At 54.9% G+C, this 18,232-nt stretch overlaps 1 protein-coding gene across 4 annotated transcripts in view; it reads right to left on the reverse strand.

Annotated features, from left to right (window-relative positions):
* Positions 1-2,787: 2,787 nt before the first annotated feature.
* MAPRE3 (microtubule associated protein RP/EB family member 3) overlaps positions 2,788-18,232 on the reverse strand; it is a 52,570-nt gene continuing 37,125 nt past the window's right edge. For 2 of the 4 annotated variants that reach the window (XM_047782451.1, XM_047782453.1), the window contains exons 2-7: positions 7,319-7,446; positions 6,515-6,660; positions 5,709-5,910; positions 4,270-4,424; positions 3,975-4,127; positions 2,788-3,738 (exon numbers count right to left, since the gene is read on the reverse strand). In XM_047782451.1, the coding sequence (XP_047638407.1) occupies positions 3,670-3,738; positions 3,975-4,127; positions 4,270-4,424; positions 5,709-5,910; positions 6,515-6,660; positions 7,319-7,439 (846 nt within the window). In that variant the 5' untranslated portion in view covers positions 7,440-7,446 and the 3' untranslated portion in view covers positions 2,788-3,669. Of the gene's footprint in view, positions 3,739-3,974; positions 4,128-4,269; positions 4,425-5,708; positions 5,911-6,514; positions 6,661-7,318; positions 7,447-7,585; positions 7,605-18,232 lie in introns of those variants that run through there. The other 2 variants (XM_047782452.1, XM_047782454.1) reach the window with 2 other exon arrangements.

Below are 18,232 nucleotides of genomic sequence, written 5' to 3' on the forward strand. Positions count from 1 at the left end.
ATTCTTAGGAAGGAGATCAGCAAAGGCTTCCCAAAGGAGATGGCATTTGAGATGGGTCCTGAGAAATGGGTGAATTTTCATTGATTGGGGATTAGGACGAGTGGCAAGAACAGGTCAGGTATATGGATTTATTGATTTTAACAAAGGCCTCGAGGTGGGACGCAGCAAGGACACAGAGACTGGAAGTAGTTTAGTGTCATGGTGCTTAACGGATTTTGGAGGTGATGAGGTTGGAAAGGGGTCTGAGCTCATATGCCATGGGCCTTGGGGATATATGAAGGGTGAGTTGGGGTGGGGGAAAGGCAGGAGATAACTAGCTCTTGCGGCTTCCTTCTGCCTGCCCTGCAGCTCCTTCTGGCCTGATCATAGCTGACTTTGCCTCAGGTCAGAAGCTCTGAGTTGGACTGCTTTTGCCAAGGACCATATTTGAGCCGATCATAAATCAGTTCACTTTTTTCAGATCATTGGTTTAGCTCCACGCAGAGGATAGATAGCTCTTTGTTCTACCTCTTCTGTGTCACATATATGGTCACAGAAAAAGAACAGCACTTCCATAGAGGCAAGAAGATGGGGTGGGGGGGATGCTCTATGGTAGAGAGATGTAGATGGGTGGAGAGGGGCTTTATTTTCTATCTTTCCTTAGAATAGTCTGGCAGATCATCTGTTGTAACTTGGCCTCTAGGGGATGGAAGTCATTCACTTACTTATGCAGCAGCATTTCCTAAGCAACTTCTCTACCTAAGCACCTAGCACAGTGCTAGTTGGAGCTAGAGGACACACCTCACTTGGCTTGAGAGGAGCTCAAAGCCTGTGTAGGAGACAAATGTGCAGACAGAAAACTGTAGTTGACCATCTTAAATGTTCCAGAGGTTGGGGGGGAGGCAGTGGCTTTCCATCCCTGAGCTCTGGGTGTTTGAAGAGCAGCCTCAGACACGAGCCATGGAGGTGCACTTGGGCAAGTACCCATGGGGTTTGAGGGAAGAGAATCAAGGGTCAAGGAGGATGGATGGGTATCGTGTAGGGGCCAAAAGAGAGTTCACTGAAGCAGTTTGACCTCCTGTATAGTGTCCTGGTGCTGCTGTAACAAATAGCTACAAATTTACTGACTTAAGACAAGACAAATGTGTCTTATAGTTCTGGAAGGTGGAAGTCTGTCAGGGTCTCCCAGGGCAAAAGTATGGTGTCTACAGGGCAGTGGTCCCTTGTGGAGTCTCTGGGGGAGAATATGTTTCTTGCCTTTCCCAGCATCTAGAAGCTGACCGAGTTCCTTCACTCCTGGCTCCCCCCATCTTCAGGACCAGCAAGAGGGGGGTCAAGTCCTGCTCACATGGCATCCCTCTGACCTCCTGCCCCCCCATCTGCCTCCATTTTATGGACCTTTGCAATAACATTGGGCCCCCTTGATAATCCAGGATATTCCCGGTTTTAATCAGGTGTCAACTGATTAGCACCTTCATTCCATCTACACCTTCATTTCCCTTTGCCATGTAACCCAACCCATCCACAGGTTCCGGGGATTATGACGTGGCCATCCTTGGGGGGGAGGCTGTTCTGCCCACCACACCCACTGGGCGAGGTCTCAGCCTGAATGAAGGTGAACGCTGGGCGATGCAGAACAATGGCCTTATCCTTTAATGGAGGACAAGCCTTTTAAAATTAGGCGCAGGAATTAAAAATCATAAAGATAAATAAAAGCAAGGACCTTCCTGGAGGAGAAAAACAGAATAAGGCCAGAAGTCTCTGGATGTGGGGGCGGGAGTCAAACGGAGGAGGAGGAGAGGACATGGAGGAGGAATGAACAGACGTGGTTTGCTGATTTCAGGCTTATAACCCAAGTCATTTGAGAAAGGGTGGCTGTCAGGAAGGAGGATCACGGAGCAGGGCCGTAGAAGAAACACCACCCCAACAGTATCTCGGTCACACTCAGGATGCTGAGGAACCATCAGGGGGCTAGTCTGAAGCTAGCGGAAGGTTCTGGAGGTCCCATCTCTGTGGTCTTTGGGGATGAGCACTGAACCATGAGTCAGGAGGTCTCAATTCTGGTCCAGGTATTTATCACCATCACCCTGAGCAGATCACACGCGGGTCTCAGTCCCTTCGTGGGTCAAGGAGGGAGTGGTCTGGATGACAACCCAGGCTCTATGTGAATGCGCCTGGTACCCACATTCGTGTCAGTGCCCTTCATCCCTGATGGGCCTCAAGGACACGGGTTGTCATGGCCCCTGGCTGGGGCACCTGCCAGGAAGGCAGGGCTCTGCGGGTGACATGACAGAGTTCCTGGCTCCTGGTTCCCATTAGCGCCTGGACACTGCTGTCCTTCTGGGCTCCAGTGCCTAGAGCTGCTTGCTCCTTCCAACTCACTCAGCATTGTCACAGGAGCCTGTGCCCCCAGCTGGATCCCTGCTGTGGGGTGTGTGAGTTTCCACAAGGATGGGGGACAATATGCAGTCTTACTGTCCCAAAGGAGCCAGAAACAAAGCACCTCTCTGCCAGGCTGCCCTGTGACCTCGCAGCTGCTTCCCTGGGCTGCCCATCCTCTCAGCCACGGCCCTGAACTTCGTTCCTCTTCAGGGACTGGGGGTCGGGGCGCCTCTGTGCCTTCTCTTAAAGCCCCAGTCCTGGTGTTGGGAAATGGGGGCTAGGTCAGCGCTGGGCTCTAAGGGGAAGCTGGGCCTGAGGGAAGATGGTGGTGGTACCAGGCTCCATGGCCACCGCCTCTGGAGAGGGGGTGGCTCGGGGGGAAAGCACTGCACCCCAGGCTGTGGCTCAGTTGCGGGAGACATGGTATGGACTTTTACCACACAAGTTTATTGAAATAAAAGTGAACACGTATGCAGGCTGGGTGGCCCGAGGGGCAGGGGTGGGGGAGGCGGGCCGAGAGGAGGCAGACCGACAGGAGGGGCCAGGCAGAGTCTGTGTGGCAGGAACCAAGCGGCAGGGGGCGTGGCTGGGGGGCCTGGGGCAGTGCTGGGCTTCAGTGCTGGGGGCAAGGGGCCGAGGGTGGGCGAGCCTGGTGCCAGGAGGCCGTTGTCATCCCTCGCATGCTCCCCTCCCTCTCCCTGACTGCCGGGGCCTAAGGCACCCCCTCCTCAGCCCCCCTCTCTCCCTCTCCTGACATCAGCCTTTCCCTCAACTACTGGGAAGTCAAAAGACAAAATAAATAAGAATCGGTGAGTCCTGCCATGGCCCCGGCCATGGGCAAGGGAAGCCAAGCCGGGCACGCTGCCCCGGAGCCCGTGCTGTCAGCCCTGGGAAAAGAACAGGTAAAGTGCAAGGAAAATCCAGTAAGTAAAAATATACCAATGACTTTGTCAAATATACAGCTGCTGGCTGTCAGAGGCGCAGGCGGCTGGCTGGGGCGGGTGGCAGCAACACCCTGGGAAGTGTTGGCCGACACAGCACAGAGACAACGGAAATAAATAGGGGTGGGGAGTGGGCAGGGGGCCCGCCCACTGGGCCTGTGCCGCAGGAGGAGGGGCCTCTGCCGGCTCACCTGGCCCGTCCCCCCAAGCCCTGCTCGCCAGGCTCCCCGAGGCTGCTGCTGCGATGCTGCGGCACTGACACAAAGCACCCGGCCGACCGGCTGTCAGGAAAGGGTTATAATGTGGGGGTGGGAGTGGGGAGGGGAGGCCCGGGAAGCGGAGCGGTCAGCCAGGGCTGGGGCCGCCCTCAGTACTCGTCCTGGTCTTCCTGTTGGTGTTCCTCGATCTCGTCGTCCTCAGGGGGTGCAAATCCTTCCTGGAGTGGGGGAAGGGAGAGCAGCGGTGAGCCGGGCCGGCCCGGCTGCGGGTGTGGCCTCCTGAAGGGCCAGGGCCCGGGTTCTCGTCATCCTACCTCCCCTGCTCGTGCTCTGGGCGGCCTTGGCCCCGGGGACTTCAGCTCGCTGCCCTCAGTGGCCCAGGATCTCCAAGGCCCCTCTGGTCTTAGGGCCGGGCGGGAACGGGGGAGGCCCAGCAGGCGCCGGCAGGACTCACCTCGGTGGCATAGAGGATGCCAATGATGCCCGCGATGACAGGGCTGTTCTCACTTTCGTGTTCCTGGCAGATGAGCTCGATGTCTCGGAGTTTGCTGAAGTAGAAGTCACGCTCCTTCTCCAGCCCATCCACTGTCAGCTTCAAATCCAGTAGCTGCTCAGGGGGTGGGGGTGGGGGTTGGGGGGGAGAAGGTGCAGCTGAAGCCAGAGGCCGTGCCTCCGACTCCCTGGCGTCCCGGAGGCCTGGCTTTTGCAGCAGGGCTATCTCGGCGGCTGCCCTTGCCCACGCCACTCACCTGCTGGTTGAGCTCAAGAATCTGGGCATCGGTCTCATGGCCGCCGTTTCGGGCCGATGGAGGATTCTTCCGGAGGATGCAGGGTGGAGCCACGTTGCTCAGCCGGCCGGAGGTCTGCATGTTTTTGGGGCCCGTGGGGGACGTCCTCTGTGGAACTGCCCAGAGGGGAGAAGTCAGGTGGGGCCGGGGGAGCCCACAGCTCAGGTGGCACAAGACAGCCTGGTGTGACGGCGGGGCAGGCCCATGCACAAGGCAGCATCCCGCCCTCCCCTCGTCTCCCGCTCAGGACCGGCATCTACATCTAGGCCTCAAGCCACGGCCACATGACACATCACAGCAGCGGGGCAGCTTCCCGGCAAGCCTGGGGGAGCAGGGGCTGCAAGAGCTAAAGAAGGTGGAAGGTGCGGGGAGGGAAGAGAGCTGGCCTGAGGGGGAGGTGAAGGGAACTGGGCCTGCGAGAGTTTGGGGAGTGGGGCTCCAGGGTGGAGGGCCCCCTTGTACGGACAGCTGCAGCTTGAGGAAAAGCAGCAGGCACAGCGTCTCAGGTCTGGCTCTTGCAGGGTCTTTCCTAGCAGAAACCCAGCCCACGGCCACCTTCCCAGTGGGCGACCTCCGTCTCAAGGCTGGAGGGGACAACGGCAGCCTAACCCCTGCCCCCGCCTCGGGCCCCCACCTCAGGATGGGCCTGACTTGGGGACCCCAGCTCCCTACCCCGGCACACTCCGCATGCTGCGGCCATTTCTTTTCCAGCTACGTGGCTCCCCAGACAGAGCTTCTAATGCAAAGCAAGCAGGTGAGTGCGGGCAGGCCCAGGCGGGCAGCAGCGCACAGAGGAGCCTCTCTGCTATGACGGGTTCAGACGCAGCGGGGCTGCTCCTCTCTCTTCGCTCACCCACCCTCTCCTCCCCCAAAGGCTCTTTCCCCTTCTCCTGAACCCAGACAAAGCTTCATTTCCAGAGACTCAGCTCTTGAGGACTTGGGGCTGTGGGATTTTGGAACGGGGGGCGGAGGCGGGGGAGGAGATTGTGGTCAAGCTTGGCAAACTCCTGTCCCCGGGCGTCCCGTGGGCAGGGGGCGGGAAGCGTCTATAGGGCTGGCACCAGGCCCTCGGCCTGGACAGGCCTCGATGGAGGAACCGGGCCACGTGCTGGCCCATCATCTCGAGGCAAACGAGTTAGCCTGGGCTACAGAAGGAAGGACCCCGGGCCAGGGCTGGTGCCGGCGGCTCTCCTCGGGCGGCAGGCAGTCTGTGAGCCCTCTCTGCCCTCCTGGGACTCCCCCTGGTCTAAGCGGGCAGCAGGCGGCGTCATCTGAACTCCGTGATAACAGGCTCCTCTAGGCTGGCAGGGCCGGGCCGGCGGCCCAGGGGGGGCGCTCCTGGCTGTGGAGCCCTGCCGGCCCGGCCCCCCACACCCCCTCCCCCAGCTCGGGCTCGTTACCTGCTGTGCCAATGAGTTTCTTGGATTTGTTGAAGATCTGATCACCTGGGTTAGGAGGTGGTGCTACGTCCTGGCCCTGCCGCGCCAGCAGAGGGTTGTAATCCTTTCCATCATAGTTTGCGTCAAAGAATTTCTTAAACCACTGAATAAACTCAAAATTATCTTGGAATTTTCCTTTCACTAATTTCTCTACAGGAATGATCTGAAATAGACCACATAAGCAGAGCACTTTAACTTCCTGCTGCTGCACGGCTGCCTTCCTTGCTGAGCGATCCGCGGCTCTCCGGAAAGCCCCCCCGGTGGGCTGCAGCCCCCCCCCCCCCCCCGCTTCTCCACCTGCCCCCCTCCCCGGGCACCAGAGCAGATGGGTCCAGAGACAGCCCACTCCTCCAGCGCGGGAGGGCGTGTGTGTGTGGGGAGATGCCCGCTGCTGCCGCTGCCTGCGTGAAGGGTGGGGCTGCTGGACCAGGGTCCTGGGCCATCCAGGCAGCAGAGTGAGCCAAGAGACTTTTCTTGGGCCCTACAGAGAAGGAACTTAACGGGAGCAGAACACCAAGGCTCGAGGGTTGGGGTGTCGGTTCCAGGGAGGAGGAAGGGACAGGCATGTTGTCAGGGTGGGATGTCACGTGCTGTGGGGTGTCCCACTGAGCCTTGAGCTGCGGGAACGTCCCCCAGGAGGGTCGGGGGTGAAGAGCAGCTTGAGAGCTGGAAGGAGCCCAGCAGCCCCTCCTGCCCCGGCTGGCGGGCCATCTTCTTCCCTGGGGTCACACCGCTCCTCGGGGGCCCCTCAGAGCACAGGCACCTACTTTGTCAACACCCATCTTCTTGAAAGCTGCTTGCAGCACCTTGAAGTTGTGGATGTATTCATGCTCTAGCTTGGCCTGGAACTTCACCTTCCTCAAGTGCACACAGCCAGGGAAGAGCATGTCCATGAACTGGCAGTAGGCGGCCCCTGTAGAGAAGCACGGGCGGCTGCCTTTCACTGCCCTGGGCCCACAGGGGCTACTGCCTGGCACCTCCCCGTCTCCTCTCTCCTTGTTCCCAGGGCTGGGCCAGTCCTGCTGGCGGGATCGACACGGCCAGAGTTCCCAAGAATGAGAGCAGTGACTGCGTATCGATGCAGTTATGCCCCGGCACCGCATCAAACACTGCACGGACAGAATTGAATCCCAACAGCGGCTCTGGTTAGAGAGCCGATGTCGCCTCCAGTTATGGATGGGAACACTGAGACCTAGAGCGTGGGGGTGCCTTGCACAGGGTCACCCCGCAGGAAGAGCTGCGATTTGGACCCCCTCCTGTCCCCACCACTGAGTGGCCGGACTGGGCCTCCTTGCTCAGCAACCTCTGGCTTCACTGCCTGGCTGCACTGCCCACCCCTCGAGCAGCCGTCTCTGCGCCTCTCCTGCTTTTTGCTCTTTACTCTTTCCATCCCACAGAGACCCGTTTCCTTCCTTCTCCTCCAAACACGCCCGCCAGGTGCGGGCTCTGCAGCTGTCCATCCTAATGACAAGCTACACGGTCGTCGGCGGCTGGGGCTGTTCTGCCTCCCGCCTTGCCTCCCCCGCCCCCTGCCCCACAGAGCCCACTTTCCCCCATCCCCAGCCTCCCACCTGAGCAGAGCTGTTCTATCTTGGTATAGTTGAGGTGCAGGGAGTCGTTGACCCACGCAAGCATGTCATGGCGACTCAGATTCTCGCTGGTCACGGATGTGGAGTACACATTGACGGCCATACCCCAGCTGCCAAGGAGGGAGAAAGGCAAGGTCAGCCACTGGGGGCCTCGCGCTGGACCTCCGCGCCCCCCCCCCCCCGAGGAGGGACGGAGCTGGAGGGTCCCCAGGGAAACGAGAAGCGCCTTCCTCTAGACCAGCAGCTTACCTCCTGGAGCAGGGGCGCTCATTCGCCCTCTAAACATCTGCTGTGTCACCTGCCAGCCCCGGGCTAAGAACAGGGAAGTCAGATGTGCTCTCCACCTCATAGGAGCACAGACATGCAAGACCCCCAGTGCAGGGAGTGACGGGGCAGGGGCAGCAGCACACACTTCAGGGATGGCACAAAGAAGAGAGAGCTGGTTTCTGCTTGTCAGGGTCAGCGCAGGCTTCAGAGCAGCCTGAAAGGGGTAGGACTTGCCCAACATACAGAGGACGGGGCAGAAGGGCAGTGCAGGCCCCAGGACTAGCAGGAACAAAGGCAGGGCTTATTCCGGGACTCAGTAGGCCCAGGGAGCGGGTTTGGGGCTGGAGTGTGGCACAATGAGGCTGGAAGGGACTGGTTGCCAAGGGCTTTGTTTACCATGAGGAGGAGTCTGGCCTCTCTGTTTAAACAGGGGAAGTCATTAGAGGATTTTAAGCAGATAGTTTAAGCAGACAGATTTGGTCTGACTTCAGACCCCACATCCATGCAGACTGCTGGCTGACCACAGGCACCTAAATCCTGCTTGTCCAGAAACACCCCTTAATACACATATTTGTTATTTCTGTATGTGTTATCCCAGGGAATGTCACCACCAGGCACCGAGTCACCCACGTTGGCAACCTGTGGGGTGGTCCCAGACAGCCTGCCCTCCCTCACCCTCAGAGCAGATCACTCAGCAAGTCCAGCATCTCTGCCTCCCCAGTGTGCTCTGCTCCTGGCCGCTTCTGCTGTCTCGGGGGTTCTGCGTCCATTCACTCAGGCTGAGGCTGGCAGAAGCCTCCCAAAGGGGCTTCCGGGCCCCCAGTCTCCCCCTCCCCCAGACCATCCCGGACGCCGCTGCGGTCAGGAACTCTGTGACAGCAGTCTGGCCTTGCCACTCCCCAGCTTGAAGCCTGTTCAATGAGCAGTCAAAAGCAAGACACCCATTGGCCGGATCTGCCTTGCAGACTTGAACTGGTCAGCACTCCCAGTGTTGGAGACATTTTTGAATTGGTGCCCGATATTTTATTTATTTATTTGTTTGTTTGTTTATTTATTTATTTTTGGCCACACCTACTGCATGTGGAAGTTCCCTGGGCCTGGGATCCAACCTGTGCCACAGCAGTGATTCAAGCCACGGCAGTGACAATGCCAGATCATTAACCTGCTGAGCCACCAAGGAACGCCACACTGCCCACTACTTTAAAGTTGGAGTGTTTGGCACAAGCAACCTGGGATTTCTGGCAACCCAAGGCCTCCGTTCCTGCACAGCAACCTACAGTTGGAGCTGAGCAGGGGCGCCCCCCCCTCCAGCCAGTGGGTGCAAGTGCTTCCTTATGCTCCCCCCGCATCCCCATGCAGAGGTCAGGTGTCAGTCACTGTCGATGACTTGTACTGTTAAGAGGGAAATAGTTCTTGTAACTAGGTCTTTATCAGAAATGGAAAAACAGGAGTTCCTATCGTGGCTCAATGGTTGATGAATTCAACTAGGAACTATGAGGTTGAGGGTTCAATCCCTGGCCTTGCTCAGTGGGTTAAGGATCCGGCATTGCAGTGAGCTGTGGTGTAGGTCACAGACGCAGCTCGGATCCTGAGTTGCTGTGGCTCTGGCGTAGGCCGGCGGCTATGGCTCCGATTGGACCCCTAAGCCTGGGAACCTCCATATGCCGTGGGTGCGGCCCTAGAAAAGACAAAAAGACCAAAAAAAAAAAAAAAAGGAAAAACAGACCAAAAGAACTGCATACTTCAAAAACCGTGAGAGTACATTTTTCTGGAGTGAAGAATACTTCTCTAGGTTTAATATGCAAAGTGTCTTCCTGAAGGAAGAATACAGCCAGTCTCCTGTGGGCATCTGCCCTTATAGTGTGATCCCCCCACCCCACCACTTATCAAACTCCCTCCCCAGCCCTATCTCCCACTTTGATTCAGCAGTTGGGTGCCACAAACTCCTCACCCTCTGCCTGGAAGGCAGCCCCCACCCCCGAAGTCCGCTCATTCTCTGCTCCAGAGGTTCTCAAGCTGTGGTCCCTGGAGCATCACTGGTGCGCTGTGGGCATCAGCTTGTTAGAAATTCCAATTCTTGAGCCCCACCCCAGCCCTACGGAGTCAGAGTCTGCACTTGACCAAGAGGATCTGCAGGCACAGGCAAACTAGAGAAGCCGCTTTCGAGAGGAGGCTCGGTCGGCATTCCTCATGGTCCCACCCCAAGTATATACAATGGAATCACAAGAAGCGCATTTAACTTTTCTTTTTTGCTTTTTTTTTTTTTTTTTTTTTTAAGGGTCGCACCTGTGGCATATGGAGGTTCCCAGGCTAGGGGTCAAATAGGAGCTAAACTGCTGGCCTACACCACAGCCACAGCAATGCAGGATCTGAGCTGTGTCTGCGACCTACACCACAGCTCACAGCAATGCTAGATCCTTAACCCACTGAGCGAGGCCACAACCTCATGGTTACTAGTTGGATTCATTTCCACTGAGCCACAATGGGAACTCCACGAGCGCATTTAACTTCAATACTTTTTTGAAGAAAAATTACAAAGCCCTCTTGTTTATTCCTAGTCCTTCCCCCTGTTAAAAATAGACCTTGTCCAGGAGTTCCCGTCATGGCTCAGCAGAAAGGAATCTGACTAGGATCCATGAGGACGCAGGTTTGATTCCTGGCCTTGATTAGTGGGTTAAGGATCTGGCATTGCCATGAGCTGTGGTGTAGGTCACAGATGCAGCTTGGATCTGGTGCTGCTGTGGCTGTGGTGTAGGCCAGCGGCTACAGCCCCAATTCAACCTCTAGTCTGGAAACCTCCATATGCCACTGGAATGGCCCTAAAAAGACAAAAGACAAAAAAAAAAAATAGACCTTGTCCTTCATTGCCCAGGGAAGGGAGTCCAGGTAGGGCCAAAAAGCCAAGAGAAGCAAAAATTAATGTCTTGGGGGCTTCTAAGGACTCAGAAGCTGACAATCCCAAAGATTTCCGAGAGTAACTTCGACTGCTCTTGAGCGTCTTCTTACACAATGGGTGGGAGCCACTGCCTGGTAATCTGATCCTGGCACTAACCACTGGACTGGCTGAAATGCCTGCCCTCCTCGTCAGTAAGCACCTTGAAGCCAGGAGTGGTGTTTCCAGGCCTGTCACAGACAAGGTATTCAGTAAATGTGTTGAACGAATGAGTGACATTGCCTGACTTTCTCTCCTCCTTCGGAATCATCTTCTATCCCCTCTGCCCTGCACCCTCACCTCTGCCACTCAACCTTCAGGACTCAGCTGGGCTCCAAGTCCTCCAGGAAAGGTCCTCGGAGCCCCTGTGCAGGGAGACATGCCCACCTCTGTGTTTCCATGTCACCCCGGGCACACTCAATCATGGCATCCATCACATTCTCTCGAAACCACTTGTGTGGCTGTCCCTTCCATCTGATTATAAGCTCCTCAATGGGCAGGCTCTTTCCTTCACTTTTGGGTTCTAGACCAGTTCTCAGTGAATAACAACTGCAGAGACTGGGGTCAGGAGAGTGCTTCCCAGTTTCCAGGGGTCTCACCTATGGTAACCTCAGCAGGCGGGGCGGGAGCAGGTGGACAGCAAACTTGGTTAGAGAGGCAGAGGGCTAGGGCCAAGGAAAGGTCATGGTATTGGGATGACTATTGAGTAGGGACTCCCGGAAATAGAAAAGATTTGCCCCCGTCCTCAAGGAGTTTCTAGTTTTACTGGCGAGACCAACACCCAGGAGAAGAGTATAACCAAATGCCCTAAAGAGTTGTAGAAACAGGAAGTGCTGCAGGAAGTCAGGCAAGAGAGAGCACGCATAGCTGGAGAAAGGGTTTCAATGGCTACTGGCCTCCCACAGGCCTGGGGACTCATTTCTTAATGAGGCCTTGGGTGCTGTTCTGTCCCTAGGCTTCTGGGGTACGGGGTCTGGGCTGGTCAGGGCTGGTTCTGGGAGGTGTAGGGTGGTCTTAGGTTGGTCCGGGGAGTTCCTGAGCCACTTTAGGGATTTTTTTTTTCCTATTTATTGTGTGAGAGTTTCAAGTGCTGATTATTGAAGAAAAGCAGAGCCACTGTCCTCGTCTAAACGAATCCTCCAGTTTTTGACGGAAATCATTTGCGCTTCAAGGGTCTTCAACCCTCGACCCCTGAAACTCCCTGAGGGCAGCCTTCCTGTGGCTCCATAGCATTGGACAGGCCAAGGGTTCGGGCCTGCTCCTTGCAGTCCAGAGGTTCTCTACCGGGGAGGGACGTCAGATTCTCCTGCAGAGACTTTCCAATAGTCTGGAGGGAAGCCCAAGTGCACGTGTGTGTGTGTGTGTGTGTGTGTGCGCGTAAAACTATCTCTGTATGTTATATATGACTACATTATGTATATTTTGTAATATACATACAATTATATATACTACATAAATATGCATTACTATACATTTATATACAGTAGGTGCATATTCATAGATAGCATGTATAACTATATATGATACACTACTTATGAGATACATACCAATATATTTATATATAATACAATTGGCTCTCAGTGTCCACAGGGGATTATTTCCAGAACCCCAGCAGGTACCAAAATCTACAGATGCTCAAGTCCTTTATGTAAGATGGTAGAGTATTTGCAAATAACTTATGCACACCATCCCATATACTTTGTTTTTAGATTTTTTTTTCTTTTTGCTTTTTTAGGGCCACATCCACAGCATATGGAAGTTCCCAGGCTAAGGGTCTACTTGGAGCTGTAGCTGCTGGCCTACGCCACAGCCACAGCAACACGGGATCCGAGCCCCGTCTCTGACCTACACCACAGCTCATGGCAATACTGGATCCTCAATCCACTGCGTGAGGGCCAGAGATCGAACCCGCATCCTCATGGATACTAGTCGGGTTTGCTACCACTGAGCTACAATGGGAACTCCGATCCCATATACTTCATCTCTAGATTGTTTATAATACCTGATACAATGTAAGTACTTGCTGGTTCATGGCAAATTCAAGTTTTACTTTTTGGAAGTTTCTGGCATTTTTTCCAAATATTTCCCATCTGTGATTGGTTGAATACATGGATGTGGAACTCACAAATTTGGAGGGCTGACTGTATAATATATATACATATTATATACCTATATAGTTCAACACACTTTTTAAATATCTGTATGATTAAAAAAACACTCCTGGTGATCCTGGTGCACAACCAGGCATTCGGACCACTGTCCTCATCTGATGCATGCGACTGGCTGGGATGGCCTGGCCCAAGCGCAACGGCACTGGCTGGGACATAAGGAAGTTTTGCGACCTCTCTGGGGGGACGTGTCAGCCATCTTCCTCCTTGGTAAATAGGAAAAATCTCCAGCCTCACTTCCAGAACACACCTAAAAACCTTGCTATCAGGGCTTCAAGAGGCATCAAGAGCTACACAGGTACTTTAAAAAATGCCCAAGTCTTCTCAGTGTGGCCAGAGATTCCCAGCTCTATCTGTGCCTGAGGATGTACAGGCATCTCCACACCTTCGATCGGTCTGAATCTTGGGTCCCCAAAGTGGCAGCAGGGCCTGGAAGAAGCTAGTTGGAAAAAAGGGCTCCTTTCAGGGCCCAACAACCAATCATTCTTCTTGGCTCTTCTGGGGCTTTTGGGGAAGTGCATGGAGGTGGATGGAGTGGGTGGGAGGATGGGCAGCTGATACGTGGAACTGAGCCCAGTTTCCTCTCGGGCCTGGCTCTGGTTCGTTTAGGTGATGCTGCGCTCTGGCCTTGCTGGGGTCCGTTTTGGCTCCGGAGAATTCATCCCAGATGCTCAGGAGTCTCTGCGAGGGTTCTGAGTCACATTTGCTGGGGACATGAAGAAATCAGCTTCCTCGCGCCCTCACTCCTCATCTTGATGGGAGCGCAGAGTGTTCTTTTGGTTTCCTCTCCTGGATTTGGACTCAGAAACACAATGAAGTCATGGCCAGCAGGTGGCACCCAGATCCTGGGCAGAGACTCCTTAAAAGTTTCTCCCACTCCCAATCCCCCTCTCCCTAGCTCAATTTAGAAAAGGGAGAGCCTTCCTCAAGAGGAAGCCTGATGTGGTCAGAACCTGGTGGAGTCAGGGCAGGGGCCAAGGGGCGTGTTTATTCCTGATCCGGGAGTTGTCCTCTAAGACCTGGGGCAGCCGGAGTGGCCTGGGGCGCTGGGTGTGCTCTCAACTCAACCAAACGACCTCCCGATTCCCCACAGCCAGAAGGTAAACTCATCTAGGGGTCCAGCTTCCAATACTGGCAGTTGACTCAAGCCTAGACTCAAATGAGACCAGCTTTTGGGGCTGGAGGTAGAGAAAGCATTTTCCCAAGCATCTGTCCTTAAGTTGACCAGTTGCCTCCACTTGTAGCAGAGACAGTGTCTAAGCAAACTCTCTCTCTCTCTTTTTGGCTGCAACTGCTGCACGTGGGCCAGGGATTGAACCCAAGCCACAGTGGTGACCCAAGCTGCTGTAGTGACAACGCTGGATCCTTAACCTGATGCACCACAAGGGAACTCCTGTCTGAAAAAATTCTGAAAGTTAACACACCTGTAACCAAGGGCTGCTTCATGTCCCTGAAGAGAATGGTAGGTAATGACCCAGGGGCGCAGGCAGGTTCTGGTCTAAGAGCTGCAATAGCAGGTTCCTCCAACCCTGTCCCAATGTTTCTACCATGGTCTTTCAGCACACGGTGACTGTTAGGAGAAACAGCACCTGGCTGGGTTGTGGCCTGGCACCCTCCAGGTCAGCTGTAAACCCCATTCGAGGATCAGGTGGAGAATGGGGCCTTGAGAAAAGCCTGCTATGGGAGGTCTTAACTCCTGCTACCGGGGCTGGGGTCAAGGCAAAGGAAAGTTGAGGAGGTTTAATCTGGTGATTTGGCTAAATCATTTCCTAGGCTTGGACCATTCAGTTCACGGCGCAGTCGCTGGTAACGGAAAAGGTAGGAGAGGCAGAGCTGCTGGGCGTTCTGAAGCCTGAGGCCTCGAACGTGGTCATATCAACATCCTAAGGCCGGAGAGAGTTTCTGGACTATCCAGCTCCCCAGATCCTGGAATGCATGGAGCGCTAGGCTTCTATATGCCTAAATCTGAAAGCTCACATTCTCATATTTAATAAGCTTACCGCTTGCCTACATCTAATTTTGGCTTTTTAAGTCTTCAATTCTAGATAGTTCAATTCTATCTTCCACAAATATGTCTTGGAGATAATTCTTTTCTAATTCTTTGGTCCCTAGACCTTCCTGCTGTTCCCAGGTCTCTATCCCCCACCCCCAACGGCTCTGAGGGACATACCAGGTCTTTCGGTCCTGCAGTGGGTGTTGGGTGTGCCCCTCCAGTAGGCTCCAAACAGGTGCTGCTTTAAGAATACCGGATCTGGGAGTTCCCATCGTGGCTCAGTGGTTAACGAATCTGACTAGGAACCATGAGGTTGCGGGTTCGATCCCTGACCTTGCTCAGTGGGTTAAGGATCCGGCGTTGCCATGAGCTGTGGTGTAGGTTGAAGACGCAGCTTGGATCCCGCATTGTTGTGGCTCTGGTGTAGGCCGGCGGCTACAGCTCCAATTCGACCCCTAGCCTGGGAACCTCCATATGCTGTGGGAGTGGCCCTAGAAAAGGCAAAAAGACAAAAAAAAGAATACCAGATCTCCAGTCGGATAACGTGGGTTCAAATCCTGGCTCTCACGTTTCCTAGCTGTTTGACTTTGGGCCTCTGTTTCCTTGTGTATAAGATGGGGACAGTAACAGTCCTCACTTCCGGAGCTGTGACAAGGACTGAGTCACGTATACAGAGCGCTGAGTGGAGCCCAGCACATAGGAAATAGTTGGTGTTATCAGCGTTACTGGCGGAGACAGTGAGATTCAAGGGCATCTGTTTGAGAAGCAAGCACCCAACACACGTCCAGCCTCAGGCCTCTGAGACTGTGGGGCGCCAGTCTAGGAGGGAGACAGACTACAGAACTGTGCTTTTCTCTGTCCCTTCTGCCTGGGGACAGCCGTCTGGGCTTCTAGCCACGATCCCTCCCCAACTCCAGATTTCCCATAGATTCTGCTTTGCAGATGCCATCCTACCGGCCAGGAAAACAGGAACAGATGCTGTGGGGTCAGAGGAGAGAGAACTCTGAGGAGCCTGCCAAAGCGTTTCCTGCTCCTGTCGTGGGGCTATGCCCATTGTCACTGGGCTACCCCTTCCTGCCTGGGCCCAGGGGGGCTGAAGTCACTTTTTTGGATAATCTGCAAAATTGTCAGCCTTTGCCTCCTGGGTCACACATGCAGGTTATTCTGGGGTTGCATGGAGCGATATGGGCAGGCAGGGTTGAAGGGTTCTGAGGGGCTGGAGGAGCCCTGCCGGCGGGTCACAAAGCCCTGGCAGACCCAGCCAATCACCTTCTTCTCAGGGCTGACCAAGGACCTGACTCACAGGGAGGCTCAGCCTCCCAAAGCTGAATCGGCCAAAAGGCGAGATGGGGCAGGTGGGGTAGTTCTGGGGCTGGCGGGGAACCAGCACATGCCCACTCCAGCAGCTCCAGGCCAGGCACCTAGGTAGGGACTGGAGCTGCTCTAGGATTCTGTTCTCACAACAACTTTAGGTCCTGTAGCTCTTCCTAAAGATCCTGAACGCTGCCGGAGTCCCAGCCACTGGATTCCTAAGCCTGTCCTGCTGAACAACGATCCGAACTCTTACAAAGACTTTCCCAGGCAGGTCTGGCTAATGCCTCCCTGCCCCTTGTCGCTGCTGTGGGGGGAAGGAGTCCTTTGGGGAGCCCTGGCCAGGATGCTCTATCTTGCCATTACTCAAAGGGTTAATGGAGACCCAGGAGAGGGGTAAATGGCATGTCTCGATTGCTCAAACAAATCCATTTTTAGCAGGACCCTTCCATCTCGGTGGGCAGGGAGAAAGGTAACCCTTTCTTTCCAAAAGTTCTCTGCTGGAGATCTTTAAGCTCCTCAAACATCCACTTTTTTTTTTTTTGGTTGTCTTTTTAGGGCCACACCTGCGGCACATGGAGATTCCCAGGCTAGGGGTCGAATTGGAGCTGTAGACGCCGGCCTACACCATGGCCACAGCAACGCCAGATCCGAGCCACGTCTGCGACCTACACCACAGCTCAGGGCAACACGGGATCCCCAACCCACTGAGCAAGGCCAAGGATTGAACCCGCGTGCCCATGGCTACTAGTCAGTTTCGTTGAACATCTACTTTTTAAGTCAACAAACTTTGGATAGGTGGCTATGGCAGCCACCTATCAGAACAAGGCTACCAGCAGCAGCCGCCTCCTGGCAGCTGTGCCCTGTGCTGCAGGGAGGTTTAATGGCAGAACAGGTGGCTTGGCTGCAGGTTCTGCCACTCACTGCCTGTGAGACCTGGGGCAAGTAGTTTGAAGTATCTGAGCCCTGGTTTTCATGTCTGATGAATCAGAATAACTCTCCTGAGCATGGGATTGCTGTGGGGTTAATGAGGGTTGTGGCTGTGGGACGCAGTTTCATTATCATGCTGCTTTGGGGGGCTGAGAAACCTTTACAACAGGCAGAGAACGATGGACTTAGTGACTCACTTTCTTCCCAGCCCCCTGAAAACTCCCCACAGAGCTCCCACTAGGCTCCTGAGTAGGGAGTAAGCAGAGAAAGGAGTGGCTTCTGGTTGTGGACCTCAGGCAGCTCTGCTGGAGCTACGTGGCCCATTTCTTTCTTTAATTAGTACTGGCTCAGGGCCCTGGACACAACAGCTGCTCAATAGATGTTGCTGAATGAATGAATGGATGGATAGGAGAGGTTGAACTGCAGTGTGGGGTTTCAGGTGGCAAGTGGGCTCAGAAAGGGTAGTTTTCTGGCCACATTTTTTTTGTCTTTTTGTTGTTGTTGTTACTGTTGTTGTTGTTGCTATTTCTTGGGCCGCTCCCACGGCATATGGAGGTTCCCAGGCTAGGGGTTGAATCGGAGCTGTAGCCGCCGGCCTACGCCAGAGCCACAGCAACACGGGATCCGAGCCGCGTCTGCAACCTACACCACAGCTCACGGCAACGCCGGATCGTTAACCCACTGAGCAAGGGCAGGGACCGAACCCGCAATCTCATGGTTCCTAGTCGGATTCGTTAACCACTGCACCACGACAGGAACTCCTGGCCACATTTTTTATCCGCTGACCCTGAAGAGAAGGGAGCAGAGTAGAATGTTGGTTCTACCTGCTGGCCACACACAACCAGAAGCAGCGAGAAGCCTCTGGGACACTCAGCCAGGGATTTAAAAGACCTCTTCCTCTGATACAAGGAAAAGAGAAACTAGAACAGGGTGCTGCCAGACCTCCCCAGAGCAGGGCTTCAGGGTGGCTCCCAGAACAGCACTTGGTACCTGCTGCGAGGACTCCCCAGTCAGAACCAGATCTCAGTCCAGCTCTGTGCACACCCCTTGGGTAGCGGGGAGCCCCTCTCCCCCCAGCCTGCTGCGGGGAGGGGGGCTGTGGGCCTCCTACTAGCCTAAGGATGGGGGCGGAGGGGGGGCTGCAGCAGCAGCTGTGACAGGGTGGGAAGAGAACTTTTGTGTCTGCGGCCCTAGTGGGCCTGGTGTTTCCTTCGTGCATCAGAAGCAGGTCTGGTCTGGGGAACACATACAAACCATGTCACTTTAGCTTCCTTTCAAACGATGTTTCTTTAGAC

The sequence above is a fragment of the Phacochoerus africanus genome, chromosome 5 (genome assembly GCF_016906955.1).
Source record: "Phacochoerus africanus isolate WHEZ1 chromosome 5, ROS_Pafr_v1, whole genome shotgun sequence".
Taxonomy (NCBI): domain Eukaryota; kingdom Metazoa; phylum Chordata; class Mammalia; order Artiodactyla; family Suidae; genus Phacochoerus; species Phacochoerus africanus.